This window comes from Schistocerca americana, chromosome 1, assembly GCF_021461395.2.
Source record: "Schistocerca americana isolate TAMUIC-IGC-003095 chromosome 1, iqSchAmer2.1, whole genome shotgun sequence".
NCBI classification, from domain to species: Eukaryota; Metazoa; Arthropoda; class Insecta; order Orthoptera; family Acrididae; genus Schistocerca; species Schistocerca americana.
Window position 1 is genome coordinate 639,565,529 of NC_060119.1, and position 20,855 is coordinate 639,586,383.

General features: G+C 39.0%; 1 protein-coding gene across 3 annotated transcripts in view; it reads right to left on the minus strand.

Annotated features, from left to right (window-relative positions):
- LOC124607668 (leukocyte tyrosine kinase receptor) overlaps positions 1-20,855 on the minus strand; it is a 915,076-nt gene that overhangs the window by 279,237 nt on the left and 614,984 nt on the right. For all 3 annotated transcript variants that reach the window (XM_047139925.1, XM_047139923.1, XM_047139924.1), the window contains exons 14-15: positions 19,072-19,228; positions 13,613-13,792 (exon numbers count right to left, since the gene is read on the minus strand). In XM_047139925.1, coding sequence (XP_046995881.1) covers positions 13,613-13,792; positions 19,072-19,228 — 337 coding nt within the window. The remainder of the gene's footprint in view (positions 1-13,612; positions 13,793-19,071; positions 19,229-20,855) is intronic.

Genomic DNA, 20,855 nt, shown 5'->3' on the forward strand with positions numbered 1-20,855 from the left:
AATGCTCCGCAACACCGGAAAACTTTAAGCGGTTATGGTAAGCCCCTGTTCTGTGATCTTGGAGGAGAGTGGGGGCACAACCTTGATTGACACTTGCTTTATCAGGTACGATTATGGCAGTGATGTGAAAGAGGATCTGTATCAAGGTTATGAGGGTACACAGAAAGACTTGACAGTACAAACTACTATTAAAGCCAAAATATTTGACCTTGATGTACCCATGGTGCTTGACACAGATGCTATGACTAGTTTGATGTCACAGGGATTCTTTCGAGAACTGAAGAAATGTGGGCACCCACACTGCCAGTGCTAAATTGCAAGGTACAAACTGCCATTGGTCATAAATTGAAAGGAGTCAAAATACAAGCCTTAATTCCCGTACAATTAGGACAGTTTTCTGTACAATGCAATTTTTTGATAGTAGAGAAATTAATAGTTGATTGTTTAATCAGTATGGATACATTTAGGACATACCAAGTACAAATTGATATACAAAAGGGCCAATGTCATTTCACTGTTAATAACTAATTACTTGTAATAGACCTAATCAGGGGAAGCACTAATAGACATAACACTGAAGTCACTCATGACTTTGACGTTCAATTGGTAAATTCCATAGTTATGTTTGTCCACACATACAGTAATTAACAGTTGGCAGCAGAAGAAGTAAACATCGATACAATAAGCACAAAGGTAAGTTAATCAAAGTGCTTGTCTCAAGAACAGCAAGAGGAACTTAGGGAACTGATAATTGCTTATATACATGTATTTGAAAAAAGACCAGGTATCATTAAGGATTCTGTGTACAAAATGGAAGCATATCCTCACAAAACTATTTGTTCTATCTCATACCCTATACCTTGTACAAAGAGAGAAGCAGTAAGAAAAGAGATTAACAGGATGCTTGAATGGGGAATAATACAATCATCATTGTCCCCTTACAGTTGTCCCATTTTGGCTGTGAGTAAGCCAGATGGCAAGGTTCACTTGGTCCTCGATGCACGTAACATTAATAAGAGTACTGTACCAATCCGAACACATCCAGACAATTTAGAGAAACAGTGTAAGAAATTCCATAATGCAAATAAAAAAACATGAAGAAAGTCAGAAGCATACCACCTTTGTATGTGGGTGCAGGAACTTCAAATTTCAAGTATTACTGTTTGGCTTGAATATGTCACTCCCTTCTTACAAGTTGTTAACAACTTTCCGCATACATCAACCAGATTTACACCAAATGAGCTGATAATCAGTTGCAAACAAGCAGACAAGTGGGAAAAACATTTGCCCAAAATACCAATACTAGAATTACCACTGGATGATAAAATACGACAAGCAGTAATCAACCTTGAAACCTGGGCTAAATATAGGAAAGGAATTTATGACAAAAAGCTGAAATGTACAACACAATTTTATATAGGACAAAAGGTGTTACTTAGAACAGGTCCCAAATCCACAAAAATTGGAAAACTGAACCCTAAGTGGAAACTACTATACACCGGACCATACATAATTACTAAAATCCCCTACCCGGGAGCATAGAGATTGGTAAACATGAACATGTGTAAAGACAAGGGCCTTTACCCACACAAAGACTTGAGAATGTTCATATACGGAAGAAGACCTGTATACCCTCTAAGTTGTATATATGTATAATAATATTAGATTTAGAATACTGGAAAATCACATTCCAGAATTTATGTTGTCAGTTGTTAAGGAAAATTTTGGTTTGTGCTTTTCTTATATGTCAAATGTGTAAACAAAAAGGTGAGTGGACGTAACAGGGAAGAATTTTACTTTCAAGTGTCTAGACACGATGATACTCTAATCTTTTGCCTCATGCGTGGCCCAGTTGTAAACAAATAAATGAACGTGTGAAACGCACAGTAGCACACAATGCAATGCACAACTCATCGTGACATAAGTGGTATCAGAGCGATGCAACACAAGGGCATTGGGGAGCGAGCTATTCAACAAATCACAAGCATGTGCACACCAGCTGGGAGTGTTGGAGCACCCAAAGCAAACAAACCCTATGAGCTACAGCCTGCACCAGCATTTGTAAAGCCTATTGCATAAACAGGAAAATAGAGAATTAAAGGAGAGTCTATATTACAACTGCAACTATCTACACAATACAAACAGACAAAGATAAGCTAAGGGATTATATATATGGAAACGGATCTTAAACTATGAGATGTTTACTTAAGTTACACTAGTATATACATTATATCTATATACAGTAAACTCCCGTTTATCCAAATCACATTTATCCGAAATCCGCTTTATCCAAACAAATTTTTCCAATTTTTGCAGCTCACACTGGCACTGTCTGACGCATCGTGCAGCTACGCTTTTGGCTAGCTAGTCTGACACTTGACAATTTTCAACTCGTCTGCGACAATGAGAGTGCAGCGCCAAACACTTTCCACCAGTTGTCGGTACATCAGACGAAGCTGAGCATTTACCAATGTAACAGTGAACATACAAGGCACAGTTGTGTTGCAACATGGGCTTGGGTAGGGCAGGAGAGAGCGTGCAAAAGTCAAAAGCTTTGTCTACTGCATCTCGAGTGTTGTCAAGTCATTCGTCTGTGTGTTTTCAATTTAACATTTTGTACTAGCAATACATGCTTTAAAACGTGCACAGATAAAAGTAGCCAAAACTATAAAAGAATCAATCGAGTGTCGGTAAAAAAAACACTGAACGAGACTACTGGCTTCGCACTTTGCAGAGAACTGATGCTAGTGAGCCACCCACAAAAGTTGCTGAGGATTTGAACATCGGTAGGAATACATTTGCTGACTGGAAGACAAATCGATCACAAACTGAAAAATTTTGTTCCATCCAAGTGTCAGGCAGCGCAGTGAAATCTCGAGGGGGGGGGGGGGGGGGGGGGGGAAAGAGAGAGAGAGAGAGAACAGGTGTACGTCCTCAGTTAGGAGAGGCATTATTTTTGTGGCACGATCAAATAAGAGCCAAAGGTGTGCCAGTTTCAGGTCCTCTACTTTGTACAAAAGCGATGACTTTTTACAAGCTGATAGAAGGAAAGGAGCAAGAATTGCTTGGAAGTGATGGCTGGATGAATCGGTTCAAGAAGTGGTATGGCATTCATGAAATTGCCATCAACAGTGAATCGTTATCTGGGGATGAAGCAGCTATTGCTGATTTTAAAAAGAAACTGCACACAATCATCAACAAAGGAGTTTATACTGGCGATCAACTTCAAACTGTGATGAAACCAGGTTGAATTACAGAATGTTGCCAACAAAAACCCTTACCTCCAAACAAACAAAAAAAAAAAATTGCATACAGATATAAAAAAGCAAAGAAGAGTTACTGTTCTTGCACGCAGTAATGCCACTGGCAGTCATAAACTGCGCCTTACTTTAATTGGCAAATCCAAAAAACCAACAGCATTTTGATGGCAACCAGCTGATAGACCTTTGCCATTGTGGGACACGAATCAGTCTAAGGCATGGATGAACGGTGCCATCTTCAAAGAGTGGTTCCATGCAGAGTTTGTTCCAGCTGTAGAAAAATATATGGAAGAAAATGGACTTCCTCGAAAAGGGCTACTTCTTGTGGACAACACTTTTCCTAACCCAGATGATCTACAAGATGGGGATATCAGAGTCATGTCTCTCCAACCAAACATCATGTCTCTATGTAAAACAATGGAACAAGGTGTCCTTGATGCGATGAAAAAACATTACAGATGCAAGCTGCTGGAATATTTAATCGGTGCAATTGATGGTGAAGATTTTGTGCAAGCTCTTAAAAAATCGATGTTTTGTCATTCCATGAATTGCTGACACCTGGAATCTAATTCCTCCAATTTCTCCCAAGAAGTCTTGGTAAAAACTACCCGCCAGGGTAGCCAAGAGTGCTAACGTGCTGCTTCCTGGACTCAAGTAAGCGCGCCGGCCCCGGATCGAATCTGCCCGGCAGATTAACGATGAGGGCCAGTATGTGGTTTTTAGGTTATTTTCCGCATCCTGCTAGGTGAATACCGGGCTGGTCCCCATGTTCCACCTCAGTTACATTACTCACAGACATTTGAAAACATTCACACTATTTCATGGCTTACACTAAACGCAGACAGCTGGGATACACTAATTCCATCCTGGGGGTTTCTGGGAGGCAGCAGGAAGGGCATCCGGCCATCCTCTGCAACTAACACTGCCAAATCCATTGAACACGTGTGACCACACACTTAAGTGGGACAAAGGCCGACAGGAAAACAAGCAAGGTCTTGGTAAAAACTCTTAGATCATAAGGCAACTCATCAGTGGTGGGAAGAAGGAGGCAACAAGGAAACTCAAGCTGGCTTGCTAGAAATAGATGAAAATGATGTAATTTTGGTAAATTTACTGGAGAACCTACCATGCTGTGAAGATGCAAACTTCGAAGACATTGAAGAGTGAATGGAAAACGAGTTTTTTGATTTGACTGAGGAAGAAATTGTCCAAATTGTGACCAATCAAAAAGTGTCAGAAGAATATGTCTCTGATGAGGAAGCAGAGTGAAATATTTCTCACACAGTTGGTTACGAAATGATCCAACCTGCCCTGGAGTACATCAGCCAACAGGAGGAGGTGTCTTATCCCAAAACCATTTGCTCTCAATGTTGGAGATATATTCAAACAACAAAAGTTTCTTAAGCCAATAAACAAATAACTATTACAGACTTTTTTTCACCAAAAAATAAATTCTAATGAAGCATCCTACAACTTCAAAACCTTTTTGTTTTTTTACTTTAAAGTTCCTCTAGACGAGCTTTTTGTTCCTTTCAGTAATCTCTAGATTTGTTTTATAATTTTGTACAGTAGTTTATTTTTTATTCAAAAGAGTAAGTAATAAAACTAAAACTCCCTTTTTTCCTTCTGGCAAATAAGGCAGACTTTTTCTGTAAAAATGCAAAATAAACGAGCTTTGTTATTCAGCGTTTAAAAACTTTGCATTTTCAATCATGCTTTTGCAGTCTTTTAACGTGTCAACACAATTTTTTGAGTCAAAAACATGCAGGCTTATTGACAACCATATCAATAACATTCTACGTAGCCTATGCACATTTTACAATCATATTTTGAATTACTGATGCAATTCAGGGTGTTTCACGCGTGGAAACAGGGGGATGTCAGTTTATCTGAAATTTTTATTATCTGAACTGGTCACAGTCACGATCATTTCGGATGAATGGGAGTTTACTGTCTGTACAATATTTACAAATTTAGGTATTGAAAGTGCATGCACTAATTATACTTCATTGACCAGAAAAGTCTTGCTGCAGGTAAACAAGCAAGTACAGTATAAGTGGCAAACTGAATAAGAGATCACACCACCCCTATAATACAATTTATCTTTCAGATTTATAAGGCAAGTAGAGATGCACACATGACATTAAATAAGTTTTGTAATAGCTTGACTGCACACTGAAGTGAATGAATACATGGTTGAATATATGAAAATGGTATTAGTAGCCATCGAGCCACTCTGCACTTATCTATGAAGACTTTGTTTTAAGTTAGTATTAGGTTTTCTTCCTCCAGGGAATGATGCATCAACATGTCCTAAAGTGAAGAAAGATAAATGCTTGTAGAGTGTTAGGCACCATATAAAAATAAGAAAGGACCACACCGCAAGATAAATATATAGTTATAAGTTTATGATATGTGTGACTGTGATGTGTGAAAGTATGTGAAGAAGAAAACATTTGCAGTACATCACATATCATGATGCTGAACTAAGGTTGAGCACTACCAAATAATCAAAGGGTCAAAACCTAACTACTGTGAGTGTCAACTATCCAAGAAAGAGTCCAACACCTGATTTACACTGAAATACTTATGCACACTTGTTACTTATGTAAACACTGTTTTACACTCATTATATGCAACAAGTCGTATTGATGATACAATTCTGTATACCTCAGTATATACAATGGTTATTCTTTATACAATGAACATAACAAGTAAATATTGAGCTGCATTTTTAAACACTGAAAAAGTATTTGATACGATTGGTATTGTCAGATTTGAGTTGTGTTTATAAACAACAAACTATTTTGTTCTTTGGATCACAGTTAAGTCTAGTAACGAGACATAACTGAGCACATAAATGCCTTTTCCTCAACCCTGCAGTGTGTAGATCCTTCCTAGAGAATGCTAGAGAGGTGAGGCCATGCATAGTTATCTGAGCGGTACATAGTATCTATTGTAACGACTATTATTTACTTCTTTAATTCTTTGGAACTGATAAATGTGCTCCAACAAGAACTCATTTCAACTGAAATGAAATGTATGTCAATTTACGCCATAATGGAAAACAGAATCTATTATTGTATGAATTTTATATGAAGACTGTATAACCAAACGAGAGTAAAATGTGTATTTGTATAATTGGAATCAAACAAAGTAAAAAAATTGTATTTAACAAAATGTACTTTTAACAAAACGAAAAACAGACTAAAATGTATATTAGTGATGATAACAGCTTGTCAGAAAATGAATAGGATAAGTGTATTTTGTAATTCTATTTGTATTTTTTTATGCCATGTGCATAGTATGTGGAAAGGACACTATGGAAACTTTATGTAATGCTACTATATGAAAGACGCACAAAAACAAAGTGCAAGAACATATGAAACCTGGCTGCAAAGTGTTAAGTGTGCATGTGATATTTGTGGGCACGCATGTGATAAACTAAGGATGGCAATACTTCGTGTAACATGAATTTTCTGTGCTAGACAACATAGTAAAAGTGGCAAGAAACTTATCTTGTCGATGGATGTTGGATGTACAGCTGGTGTCCCCACTGAATAAGTGAGAGCGGCGAGGTGAAATAAATTCCTCAGGCCACTGATATGGAAACCAGTTGTCACTGCATCAAAGATTTCTCAAAGGATCACACCACTGAACATGAGCTTTGGAATTTGTACAGTGAAAGCAACTGTAAATGCATGATATGGACACTCTGGCTTTGTACCAAAAGTATAAGAGCAAGCTGGGACAACAACGGATGTTGCACTGCACATGCATGCCTTGCAAGCTAAACACTGTACAGATGTTAAATGACAACAATGGGACTATGCAGTCACAGTAAGCACTTTGTTAGGAAAGAAAACTTATGTATGTATGTGTTAAAAGAAGCTGACGTGCCCATATAAATGGATAACCATACAGAATAACTCCAATGGCTGAAAATAAAGGCTATACCCATACTGGCCAGGGTTATCAACTCTCAAAAAGAGAAATAAGGTCAGACGCTGTGCACCTCACTGTGACATCAGTGCACAGTGGGGGGCAGTTATGATGAATTGATGAATCACATTTTTTTTTCTTTCTTCATTCTTTTTATACTTGTAAGTTATATGTATATAAAGCCAATGGTAAAATAACAAATTGTTTTGTGGCAAAGACAATTTTTGATACAAAAAAGAGAAGAGGTGCTCTTCAATTGATTAATTCCAGTATCTTCACCTGTTTGTTTCTATAAGTGGTAGCAGGTGGACATATGACTAGCTCTGTTGTACCAGTACTGTTTAAAAATGTGTATTCCAAATGTATATTAAAATGTGTTATAAAAGTTATTAGGAAGGCCAAGTAAATTCATATGTTTACATCAATTATACCTGTCTGTTCACCATTTTGCCTGCACTGAGAATCCTGCATTACGAGGTTTGAAGCGGACAAGAGGAATTTGCGCAAACAGCAGAGGTGCAATCCTGTATCAGCATCATCATAATCAGCACTGCGCACAATGGAACTAATGTGAAGAAGTATGTAACTTAAACAATGAGTACCGATCTTAAATGTATTGACACTGAAGGTCTGTTGATATTAGTATCAGTTAAAGTTCACCCAGGATATGCATACCTTCCAATTTCTTTCAATTATTCTTTCCAATTAATTTTTTTAATTATTCAAGCAGCAATTATTAATCAGTTTCCATTATTTGCTCATCCATCTATATGCCACTATTCACCCTCCCCACAATAATTCAGACTGCTCTGCACATGCGCGAATCTGGCAGCTTGGGCATGCCAGAAAATTTTTTCTAGTTAGCATCTAGCTGCTTGCTGCTACTGCTCATGCAGCAAACAGCCACACTTGAAATAGCCAGAAGTGGGAGAAGGTGCTGTTCATAGCTCACACTCAAACATGAGTGTGTCTGAGCCCACTGGCAACTGCTCAAACGAACCAAATGTAAACAGTTGTGATGTCATGTCAGAAACAGTTTCTTGTTACAAAATATTGCATAGTCTTCGCCCTAATGGCTTTGACACATTTTGCTGTTGGCAGACGCTTGTTTGTGCACGGTGTTTTGTTGTTGTAAAAAGTCACATTTCCTTTGCAACTGAAGTTTTATTTATTCCCCCCCCCCCCCCCCCCCCCCCCCTCCCCACTTGTCTATGTTTTATTGCTGCAGTATTATTCTGCAGCAGTGGGATACAGTAATATACTTTGTCAGGGTTCCAGTTTTTACCAGGCAAGGTAATAAAAATATAAAAATTTAACTGAAAACTAAAACAAAGAAAACTTCCTGGAATTCCAAAAAATCCCTGGGTTTTTCCTGGTTTTCTCCCAGATGAAAAAAATTCTGGGTTCTTCCCGGATATTCTGGTTGTCCCATGGTGTGTACATCTTGTCTATGTCATTTTTATACAAGCAGGACAATAAAAAACATTTAACTGTGCTCTCACTTCTGCCATCTCTGTCTGGATTGGGATTTTTTTCTGTATAAATGTGCAAGCCCAAATGTTATTATAAATTCAGTAATGAAACATCCAGAGCAGAATACATATAATGAAATGAGAATATATATATAATGTGTTCAGGAGACACCACCTTAACAAAGCACTGTCAGTGTTGATGAGGAGGTCTGCATCCTCTGGATCTGGTTTAGTGACCAGAAGGGTCACACAAGCCAGACAGGCTGAAGGGTAGGAGCCAGACAAAATGTGTTCCACAGTGGCCTATCTGTCCACATTTTCCTATCATCATCCTGTCCCTTCCTTGCCCTTTTTCCTACCATCCCTTGTCATAAGTAAAGAGAGGGGTGGACAGAGCTCCTTAGCCATAGTGAAGGCAACCTGTCTAAGGGTGACAACCCCAAATAATAAGCCTCTCAAGCTAACAACTTGGGTAGTATCTTGGTCAGTGGCTCACCATTGTCCCATGAAGAATAATCTTCAACTGTGCATGCAGGAAAATTTTGCTGAAAGCACTACCCCAGGTGATAACCAATCCACTGTCACCCAAGGTGATGTTGGTAGACCTTCAGATTCTGGGGAGTCCACATCAACATGCTTTGAGGATGAGTCGGAGCATCCTGAAATCACCACATATAAACTCGGATCAAGAGGGTAAAGCTTCTTCACAATTCACTGGTCAAAGTGGGTAAACTGAAACATCTGACTGATTCACTAACACAACACAACATAGTACTGACAGCAGTACAGGAAACCAAATTCATAGATGATAGTGCCTTCAAGTCCCAAGGGTACAGAACCTCAAAGAAAAAGTGGGTCAGCAGGTAACGAACAACGTACCCCACTTAGGTACAGATTTATAATCAGTCACAAGATACTGGATTCAGTGATTGACTTCACCTTCCTCTCCCTCAAATGCACTAACAAGGGCTACAACATAGTCAACGTACATGCCCAAACCAACCAGGACAACAGACATAATCCAGACAGAACTGACAAATTCTGGGAAGATTAGAAGATATTCTCTCTACTGTTCCAGAGACACACACCATCATACTGCTTGGTGACTTCAATGCCCAACTGGGAAGAGAGAAAAAGTATAGGTTGGTCATGAAACACCTGCCTAGGAAGCAGAAGACTTGGATGTCACCTAACACCAACTTGGGCGAATTCCAGGCAGATTATGTGGCCATTTCAAGAAAATCTCAAAAGGAAATACAAAACCTGAAGGTATTAAGAAGTGCCAATCTGGACTCAGACCATATCTCTCAAAGATCAAAATAAGACTCCAGCTGAGAAACACTACGGCACACACAACTTCCAGGATGGTGAGATTTGACGTAGAGCAACTAAAGAACAGACAAGAAGTAAGCCAGAGACTGAAAAGTACAGATTTCAACAGCTGGGACCAACTGAAGGATACTATTGTGCAGACGGCCAACAAACTCACCCCCCTCACGAGAAGAAGCAAGCATCCATGGTGGAATGAAGACTGTGACAATGCAACAACCCGAAGACAGACACTCTGGGGGAAGTATAATTGTAAGAAAACCAAAAAAAAATTGGGAGAACTTTTTGGAACAAAGAAGGCTTACAGCTAAGATAATTCGAGGAACAAAACGGACCTTCTCACAAAACCATCTAGCCCAAATCAAAGAGATCTTCACTAAGAATAACTTCAGACATTTATACAGAACCTTCAGGCAGACACTCAGAAAATACAATCTGCCAAGTCTCTACTTCAGAGACTCGCAAGGCAAACTGGTTTTTAACGACAAGGACAACTGCCACCTCTTAGCTCAGTACTTTAAAAATCTACTCAACTGTGATCCACCCAGCAGAGAGACTGACTACAAACAAACTGCACCAAACCTGTACTCAATGCCTCCTTCAGTGGAAAAAGTTGGACAAATCATTCAATTTCTAAAGAGTAATAAGGCAGCTGAAGGGGACTCTGTTGTTGCTGAACTCTGGAAATGTGCTGGAAGCAATGTCGTGGGAAAGCTCACCGAGATCATCCAGGGCATCTGCGAAACAGTGAAATTACGATCTGATTGGAATATGGCTCTGATTCATCTGCTTCACAAAAAGGGAGATTTTACTGATCTGAAGAACTACTGTGAAATTTCCCTTGTCCCAGTAACATACAGGATTCCCCCCAAGACATTACTGACAAGAGCAGAAGATCTACTGGATAGTCAGCTGGGAGAATATCAGGGAGGCTTTAAGGAGGCCTGATCCTGTGCTGAACAGATCCTCAACCTTAAAACTGTACTAACACACAGCCTGGTTAGTTGTGTGGTCTAATGCTTGGCTTTCCGGAATGGGAAGTAGTGCCTGGTCCCTGGCATGAATCTGCCCGGCGGACTTGTGTCAGCTCCGGTGAGCCAGCCAGTCTGTGGATGGTTTTTAGGCAGTTTTTCATCTGCCTCAGCAAATGCGGGCTGGTTCCCCTTATTGTGCCTCAGCTACACTATGTCGCCGATTACTGCACAAACAAGTTCTCCACATACATGTACACCATCATTACTCTACCATGCAAACATAGGGGTTACACTCATCTGGTGTGAGACATTCCCTGGAGGGTCCACTGGGGGCTGAACCACACAATAACCCTGGAAGAGTGGTTCAATGTGAGGCAGCAGAGGAGTGAAGTGTACTGCGCTAGTCATCGTGGGGTTGTGGACCATTATGTCTGTGGCAGGGATGGAGCCTCTCCATCATTTTAGGCCCCCAGTTAACACACACACAAATACTACAAGATGAGAAACCGCAAGATGGCCTTCACCTCTGTTGATTTCAGGAATACCTATGACTCCATTGATAGAGAAATGCTTAAAAACGTACTCTAGAAACTAGAAGACAATAAAATGCACAGACTCATTCTAGAAACCTTGATTCAAATTTAGAGGTGAGATCTCAGAAAGCTTCATGGTAAAAACTGGAGTGAGACAAGGGGATGGACCCTTCCCACTTCTCTTCAACTGTGTCCTTGACAAGGTTGTGAGAGAATGGCACAAGGGACTAACCAAGTTGGGTTTTTAGAGTGGTGTCTACCTGGGCCATAAGAACGAAGGACTGATTATAGATAGCATGGCTTTTGCAGATGACATGGCACTGACTGATGATTCTCTTCAAATGGCAACAATGCAGGTAAGCTGCCTCAGAAAACAGGCAGCCAAACTGGGTCTTCAAGTGTCGCTGGAGAAAACAGAGCTCTTCACCAAGATCAAAGAAGCTAATAGAGAGATGTTACAACACCAGGGAAACATCAAAAGGACTGAGAACTTTGAGTATCTTAGCAAATTGATTGAACCAAACTTATCAGAAAAAACTTCATTATCCATGAGAGTCATCAAGTTGGAATACACATCAGTCATACAACCAGAAACCCTGTATGCCATGGAATGTCTTTCAATGAACCAGAGAGGTCTGATGGAGAAACTGGAAGTCAGAGAGAGGAGAATCCTCAGGAAGATCCTAGGCCCAGTAGGAGAACATGGGGAATTCAGAAGGTGACATATCTCAGAGTTCTACAAACATCAAGAGGATCTCTGACTGTGCAAGAAAAAGAAGGGTAGCTTTCTATAGCAATGTTGCAAGAGCGCCTCCAACACATTGAACAACCATCTGGACACCTTCTGACAAAACAAGAAGGTTCACACCACTTGGCTGACAGAAACTGAAAATGACATTAAAGAACTGAGAATAACTGATCTCCAGAACAGAAAGTCTGTGAGACGTATCCTGAAGGAAGTCTGAGGATTTTAGGAAAAGCCTTGAAGGAAAGGTACACCCTGGACAGAAGAAAGGGAGGCGTTACATCGGCAGAGGATGTGGCAGTAATGGGCAAAGATCAAAGCACCACATTTGAACAAGCCTGGTACAAATTAGGCTTGTTTGAAACAAGAAGAAATGAGTAAAAGTAAAAACTGTGTAACTGAGTCACTGAATGTAAACTGGCATTTAATAAAGTCAGAAAAACATTTCTAAGCCACACATTTCTGTAGTCAGTGCTAAGAGTGACACCAGGGCACAGTGGAGTGACTGAAAATGATTGATTTGCAGTGATAAAACATGCTATACCCTGTGGAAACCTGACAGGAAGATTTGTGTTTGGTGAATGTCTGTCAGACATTACCTGTCATTATATGTGGTACCAACAGTGAAGTACAGAGGAGGTGGTGTTACACTGTGGGATATTTCTCAAGGTTAGGTTGTGCTACCCTTGTTGCATCCAAGAAAATGCTAAATGCAGAAGGATATGAACACATTTTACAGCACTGTGTACTGCACACAATAGAGTAACAGTTTGGAGATGAAAGTTTGTATCAGCATGACAAGCAGCATCTGTGAGGCAATAGTTCGTGGACAGTAACATTTTTGAAATGAATAAAAGTGATTTATTTCATGGCAGAATGGTATTAGTTGAAACAAAACTTTACCTGTACAGTATTTATTATGGATCTGATGAGAATGAGCAATAAACAGTTGTCTAGTAACAATATTCATACTGCAATGCCAACATAATCCCTTGCGCTAGCCAAACTGTAGTTGCATGAAAATGTAGCTTAATGTGGTTGTGTGTGTGTGTGTGTGTGTGAGCATAGGCTCACCCATATTCTTGCATACTATGTACCTGTTACTGGTGCTAAGGAAGGACATTGCCCGAAAACATAGCTAAAAGGTCAGTCTTGTTTATCTACATCTCTTCCACATAATATCTTAAATATACAATGCATATTAATTTTCCTAAATTTGAATATGGAATCTTTAAGAAAATTTGAAATTGGATGTGTTTCAAAAATGAAAAGTAAGCATCTAATAAATGCCACCGTAAATAATCTACACAATTTGGAACAGAACGAAGTTTGCTATTTTTGAGTTCATGGAGCACACCTGCAAAGCCACCACCACCACCTCCAGCACGACAGCCACTGCCACCTCCTCCAAAACCACCTGATCCTTCATTAATATAAACATGAGAACATCCACGACCACCACGGCCACCGTGGATCAATGACCTTCCAGTGAAGGGGTTTCCTGTATCTGTGTGATTTCTCCAGCCACCACCAGCACCTGAAGAAAAAAGATTTTATGCAGTAGTATGTGCTGAATGATATGCAGTTGAGCACATAAGCAATTATTTGGTCAGTTCTATAAGCAACTAACTCTGCAAACAGACAAGCATTTTTTATTGATGTATAGCATGTCATAATTACTAAATTACTGAAAATGTTTGTGACTATAATATGTAGAGAGAAGTAGCCTATATGTACATCGGCTTCCATACTAGTCAAACCACAATGAAGTGTGTAACAGAAGGTACTTCCCATTGTACCAGTTATTAGGTCATTTTACTGTTCCATTCACATATAGAGTATGGGGAGAATGTTTATGAGCTTCTGTGTGCACTGAAATTAATATAAGCTTGTCCTTATGATCCCTACACAGGGGGTTGTGCTATATTCCTAGATTCATTATTTAAAGCAGTTCTTGAACCTTTGTTAGCAGGTTTTCTCTGGACAGTTTTCATCTATCTTCAGGTGTTCACCAATTCACTTTCTTCAGAATCTCTGTGATATTCTCTCATGGGTAAAAAAACGACCATTTGTGCTGCCCTTCTGTGCTTATCAATATTCTATGATGAGTCACACAAAGGATTTGTAAGCAACCTCCTTAGTAAACTGATTGCATTTCCCCAGTAACCAAAGTTGCTTACCTGCTTTACCTTTGTCCTATGTGATTGTTCCATGTTATGTCCCTACCCAGTTATTTGTACAAGCTGATTGACCCCAACTGTGACTCACTGATACTGTAGTCATATGATACCATATTTTTTCATTTTGTGAAAGTGAACAGTTTTGCATTTATGAATACTTAAAGCAAGATATCATCATTTCATCACTTTGAAATCTTATCAAGATCTGACTGACTGTGCAGCTTTTTTCAGACGGTACTTCATTGGTGATAAATGCATCTTCTGCTAAATGTCTGAGGTTACCATTAGTATTGTTTGCAAGGTCATCAACAGACAACATGAGAAGTAAGGATCACACCAAACTTCCCTGGAGTACACTCAATGTCACTTTTCCTTGTGTCAATCACCCTCTATACAAAATTACATGATGCATCCTCCTTCCCAAGAATGCTCAGTCCAGTCACAAATTTTAATTGATATCTCATGCATCCATGCTTTTGATATGCAACATAAGTTGGTACTGAGTCAAATGCTTTTTGGAAATCTAAAAATATTGCATCTACCTGACTGCCTTGACCCATGATTTTCAGGATATTAAGTGAAAAGAGTGCAAGCTGAATTTCACATGACTGATGTTTCCAGAATTCATGCTGGTTGGCATGGAGGAGGTCATTCTGTTTGGGATATCTCATTATATTTGAGCTCAGAATATATTGGAAGATTCTACAACAAATGGGTGTCACAGTACTGAACAGAAGTTTTGTGGATCACTTCTTATACCCTTCTTGTGGACAGGTGTGGCCTGTGCCTTCTTGCAACTGATGGGCAGTGTTCTCTATGTGAGGGACATACAGTAGATTATGATTAAAAGAGTGACTAATCAGCCATAAAATTGGTATAGAATCTGATAGGGATCCCACTGGGCCCTGGAGTGTTGTTCAATATTAACAATTTCAACTGTTTTTAAACTCCACTGATGTTATTTACATATTTTATGCCCACATTGGAGCACTTTATTCAATCCATATACATTTAAGTCTTAATACTAGGTGTAGATTTGGCTTTCCTCTTCTGCTCCCAAAACTTTTTCATCCTTTATGACATGGCTGCCCTTTTCCTCTGTTATGGTATATTTTTTGCATGCAAATGTCTTTAGTTTAAATCTCATGTCACTGTGTATCAGGATCTTCTTTTCTTCTCTGCCTTCAATTTGTTGCATTGTCAAGCTTAACTCATCTAAATCACCTTGGACTTCTTTGAACCAGTTGTTCTCGGTCTTACTTCCAAAAGAAGGTGAACAGTTGTTTCAGTAGCCTGGTTCCTGGTAGTCTGGAAATGTGGCGGAAAAAAGCAACCCTCCTTTTCCACATTGTATCAATTATTGACTCAGTTTCTTGATATACAACTTCATTAGGTAATAGTCACCACTGTCCCTCTACTTGGTATTTTTTGTTTATAATTGTTCTAAGGATTCTTCTGTCTGCCTTCTGTAGTTTGTCTGTGGTTGATTTGGTGTTCATCTTCAACAGTGTTTCACTAGCATAGGTTGCTTCAGGTTTAATAGCAGAGTGGCAGTGTCTTGAGTTTTGCATTTATCGAGAGACATTTCTTCTTGTATGTTGGCCAGGTGATGTGTGGCGCTTGTTTCAGTTTAGTTGTTCTGCTTTCTACTGACATTTTCTCGTTTTAATTCAAACTTATAACCTCCCCAAGATATTTGAATTTAATTACAATTTTAATTTGTTTGTTATCATTCACTGTAATGGCTGGAGCTTCAACCTTGAAAGATGGCATCATTTCTGTCTTTTCAAACGAGATCCAAAGTCCAACTTTTGCTGCTATTTTTTCAAGTTCTTCAATTTAGTGTTTAGCCTTTTCCACACTATTTGCAAGCAGCGCTAGATCATCAGCAAAGGCCAGGTAACTGAGTTTGATATTTCTGCCAATCTTGATGTTTGGTTGACATTTCTTATTCCACTCTGGTGGGACTTTCTCCAGTGCACAGTTAAATAGTAGTGGTGAGAGGCCATCCCCCTGTCGAAGTCCTGTCCGGATTTCAAATGATTCAGATAGTTTCCCCCTGACTTTAACTTTTGATTTAGTATTCTTAAGGGTGAGTCTAATAAGACTAATGAGTTTTAGTTGCAATCCAAATTCAGCGAGGATTTTAAGTAATGACTCATGATGGATACTGTCATATGCTTTCTTTTAGTCAACAAAAGTGGTGACCAACCTCTTGTTTCTCACTCTTTGATGTTTCATGATCCACCTAAGGCTGATAATTTGATCTGGACAGCTTCTTTCAGGACAGAATGCTCCTTGATATTCTCCAAGTTCTTGGTCGAGTTGTTCCTGAGTTCTTGTAAGATAATTCTAGAGAAGATCTTATATGTGACATCAAGCAGGCTGGAAAACTCCCCTGATACTAATATCTATTTCACTTATGTAGCAAGTATTATGTTCAAGCAATACTCTGCATTTACTTTTGCAGGGGAATGTTTGAAAACGGGATTCAGCATTTCTACTTTTGTTTTGTTGCCACCAATCTTAGTTCCAGTTTCCTCCACGAGCGTGAGAACACTAACTTTTGAGCCACTGTACCTATGACCAGAATTTCTTTGGGTTATGCAAGATATCCTTCAAAAACATTCTGCCACGATAGTTGCTGAAGGCTCCAGCCAAATGCTTTTCATTCAGCATCTCCCTATCTAAAGCTTCATGCTTTGTTTTAAACCTATTATGCAGTAGTCTCTGCTTCTTCAGAAGTTTCCTTAGAGTGACTGTGTATCATGAATAGTCCTTCACATCATGAACTGTTTGACTAAGTACATATTTATCAAGTGCATGGTCAACTGTTCTTCTAAACCTGACCACAGTTCTTCTACATGCTCCTCTCCAGCTCTAAATGTTTCGAATTCCTTATTGTTATGTGACACTACTACCTCTTTACCTTGTTTGTTGAACACACGTTTTTTTACTTGTTTTAGTTGTTCTTCATACTCTCATAATCACTGTTGCTACAAATGCGTCATGGTCACATATATCAGTTTCCATGTGGAAATCTTCAGAGATCAGGTTTATTAGTTGTGTACGAAGCATATTTGTAATCATAAAAGCAAGCAACTAAGCATTAGTTATAATTAGCCATAGCGTGAATATAACCCATACAAATAACGCTAGCAGAGTGATGGTAAGTGAGCATTTTTTGAGCTAAGTAATATTTTAAATTGTATATTAACAGAGTCTAAAATATATTTATTCAACTATCCAGTAACTCAGTGGCACTACATAACAAAAACAAAATTTTTCATTGAATAATAATGGAGTATCAAATTTAGGATGAAAAAACTGCCAGTCAAGTGACAGACTTTTTAATTATATGTCCTGTTAGAGGGAACAGCTCAATCCATGTGAACTAGATACTTATTTGCAAGAGTAGATGAAAACATTTTGTACATTATCTGACGCTCAATCACAAGAAGCAAACATAAGATAGTGGAAAATTCAGTAAAATACCACTGATGTCATGTCTTTTAGAGACAACTTATAATAACAGGTAAAATGGGTTACTAAGTTTTAATAAGTTCAGAAAAAGCAATTGCAAAGCATTATTCAGATGAAAAATATAATTAGATATCAAAGCAAAGGGAATCTACAGTTTAGAATGTCTGCCTGCTAAATACCACCAAATGGAGACATCTACACTAAAGCTGGCAAATTCATTAATTTACAAAGTTTTTAACTTGCCTACTCTGGTGAAAAAAAAAAAAAAGATTTTTTGAAAAATTGTTGAAAAGTGATGCAGATCCTCATCTCAGGCAAGTGTGGCAGAGAAGAGCAATAGAAAATTTAACAATGATACAGCAGCTACATATGAGAATTTAAAAGCTGTGGAGCTGGAAGGCTAAATGAGGAGTTGACAAAAAGACACAGTATGGAGACATAATGAATAAGAAAACTGGATGAAATGAAGATGGGTAGGAACAGACAAGTGGAAGGGAGAGCTAAAAACAAGAGAGAGGAGGAATAAAACTATATGAAAGAAAAAATACAGCAATATAGAATAAGAGAGAGGGAGAGAGAGATGAAAAGCGAAATAAGTGGAAAGACAAATGTAACTATAAGAAAAGATAAGAGCTCACGATAAAGTTTTAGGGGATGTACAGAATGGATTTGACTCTAAGAAGTGAATACAGGTGAACAACAGAACGACCTAGCACATACTGGAGCTATAAAGCAACTACATTCTGTGGAGTAAGTGAATTACAAAGTCAGAGGAGGGCAGGGCATATAACCCAAAATAGTAATGTACCCCGTAAAACACTGTTGTGTTCAAACCAAGCTTCATGTTGAGAATACATAACTTTATATCTTCACTTGATAGACTGATCTGTATCATCATTATCCTATACCCTCACCTCATGACATAAGTAAGCTTTAATGACCTCAGCTATAAAGAAGGATAAGAAGAAGCAATTGTTTTTAGATGTCAAATAAGCCTGTTACTGTGTGTGTGTGTGTGTGTGTGTGTGTGTGTGTGTGTGTGTCAAGACAGATAGAAACTCTTGACAACATTTCTCTCTATGAAGTGCTCTTAAAACACCAGTGAAATATAAATTATGAGTTTAATGATGTTATCAAAATAATAAGTACATACCAGCAGTTGTAGTGTTGTGTTCTTTTCCAGAGAATGCTTTCCTGCTCAAATTAATGCCATGTCCATGCTGTCTGCCTTGAGTGCCAGAAGACTCTCGTCCGAGACCACCACCACCAGCTGCTATCAGTACTGGCCTTCCTTCAGTACCATTCCTAAGCTGAAATTCCATAATACTGGTCATGCACACAATTAATATTTTAACTATTCATTTTCTGTTTAGGAGCACATTTATGAGATAAGTCATACGTATAAAATAATTTAATTGGATAGATGAAAAATCTGCTCACCAAGTGGCGGCAGAACACACATGTAAAAGACAGTTGTAACTGGCAATCTTTCAGAGCCACAGGCTCCTTCTTTAGGCAGAAGGGTTGACGGGAAAGGAAGAGGGGTGAAGGAAAAAGACAGGAGAGGTCCAAGAAAAGGGATAGATTTTGGGAAAGTCACCCAGAACTGCGGGCCAGGGGAGACTTAGTGTACAGGATGAGAAGGAAAGACTGATTGTTGGGGACCGCATCGCACGAGATTTGAAAACCTGAGTGTTTAAAGGTGGAAGACAGGATAACATGCAACAGAGATTACTGCTTAAACATCATGCATGAGTTAATAAGAGTGAAAAGCTAAGTGCAATGTTCGTAACAAAAGTGGGAGGGGGGCGGTGAAAAATAGACGGGAAAGACAATGAAAGATGTAGAAAACTAAAATGGAGTGAACAAAAGAGTAGTTACAGTGATGAAATGCTGAGACACAAGAAACTAATGTAGATTAAGGCCAGGTGGGTGGCGAGAACCACAGACTTTTTGTAGTGCTAGTTCCCACCTGCTAATTAGTGCTAGTTCCCACCGGCTGGTTCCCAAATCTCGTCCAATGCAGTCCTCAACAATCAGTCTTTCATTCTCAACTTGTACGGTAAGTCTCTCTTCACCTGCAGTTCTCTGTGACTTTCCCAAAATCTACCACTTTTCCTACACCTCTCCAGTCGTTTCCCTTCACCCCTCTTCCTTCCCCTTCCACCCTTCTGACTGAGGAAGGAGCCACTGGCTTCGAAAGCTTGCCAATTACAACCATCTTTTATGTGTGTGTTCTGTTGCTGCTTGGTGGTAGGTTTTTTTATCTATCCTGTTAAATAACTTCGCCAGTAATTGACTGTTTTCATTGTTATATTAGCCCATGTAGCCATCACTCCTTCTTATTTAACCCTCTTTTCAGTCTTTGTTGTTGTCTGTCTTGTTCAAACTATCGTCTGTTTTCTACTTTATGTGGTAATCCACTCGTTTATCTGTATTACTAAGATTAATCAACACTTTCGCCCTTTATCTTTTATAGTACTGATTTCCGTGCTTATAGACGGGTCCATTTTTATTTGCATATATCAAGAAATGTAGGATGAAATAAAAGAAATTATTCAGATAGTGAAGGCAGACGAAAATTTAATAGTCATGGGTGACTGGAATTCGGTAGTAGGAAAAGGGAGAGAAGGATACACTGTAGGCGAATATGGATTGGTGCTAAGAAATGAAAGAGGAAGCTGCCTGGTAGAATTTTGCACAGAGCACAACTTAATCATAGCTAACACTTGGTTCAAGAATCATAAAAGAAGGTTGCATACATGGAAGAAGCCGGGAGATGCTGACAGGTTTCAGATAGATTATATAATGGTAAGACAGAGATTTTGGAACCATGTTTTAAATTGTAAGACATTTCCAGGGGCAGATGTGGACTCTGACCACAATCTATTGGTTATGAACTGTAGATTAAAACTGAGGAAACTGCAAAAAGGTGGG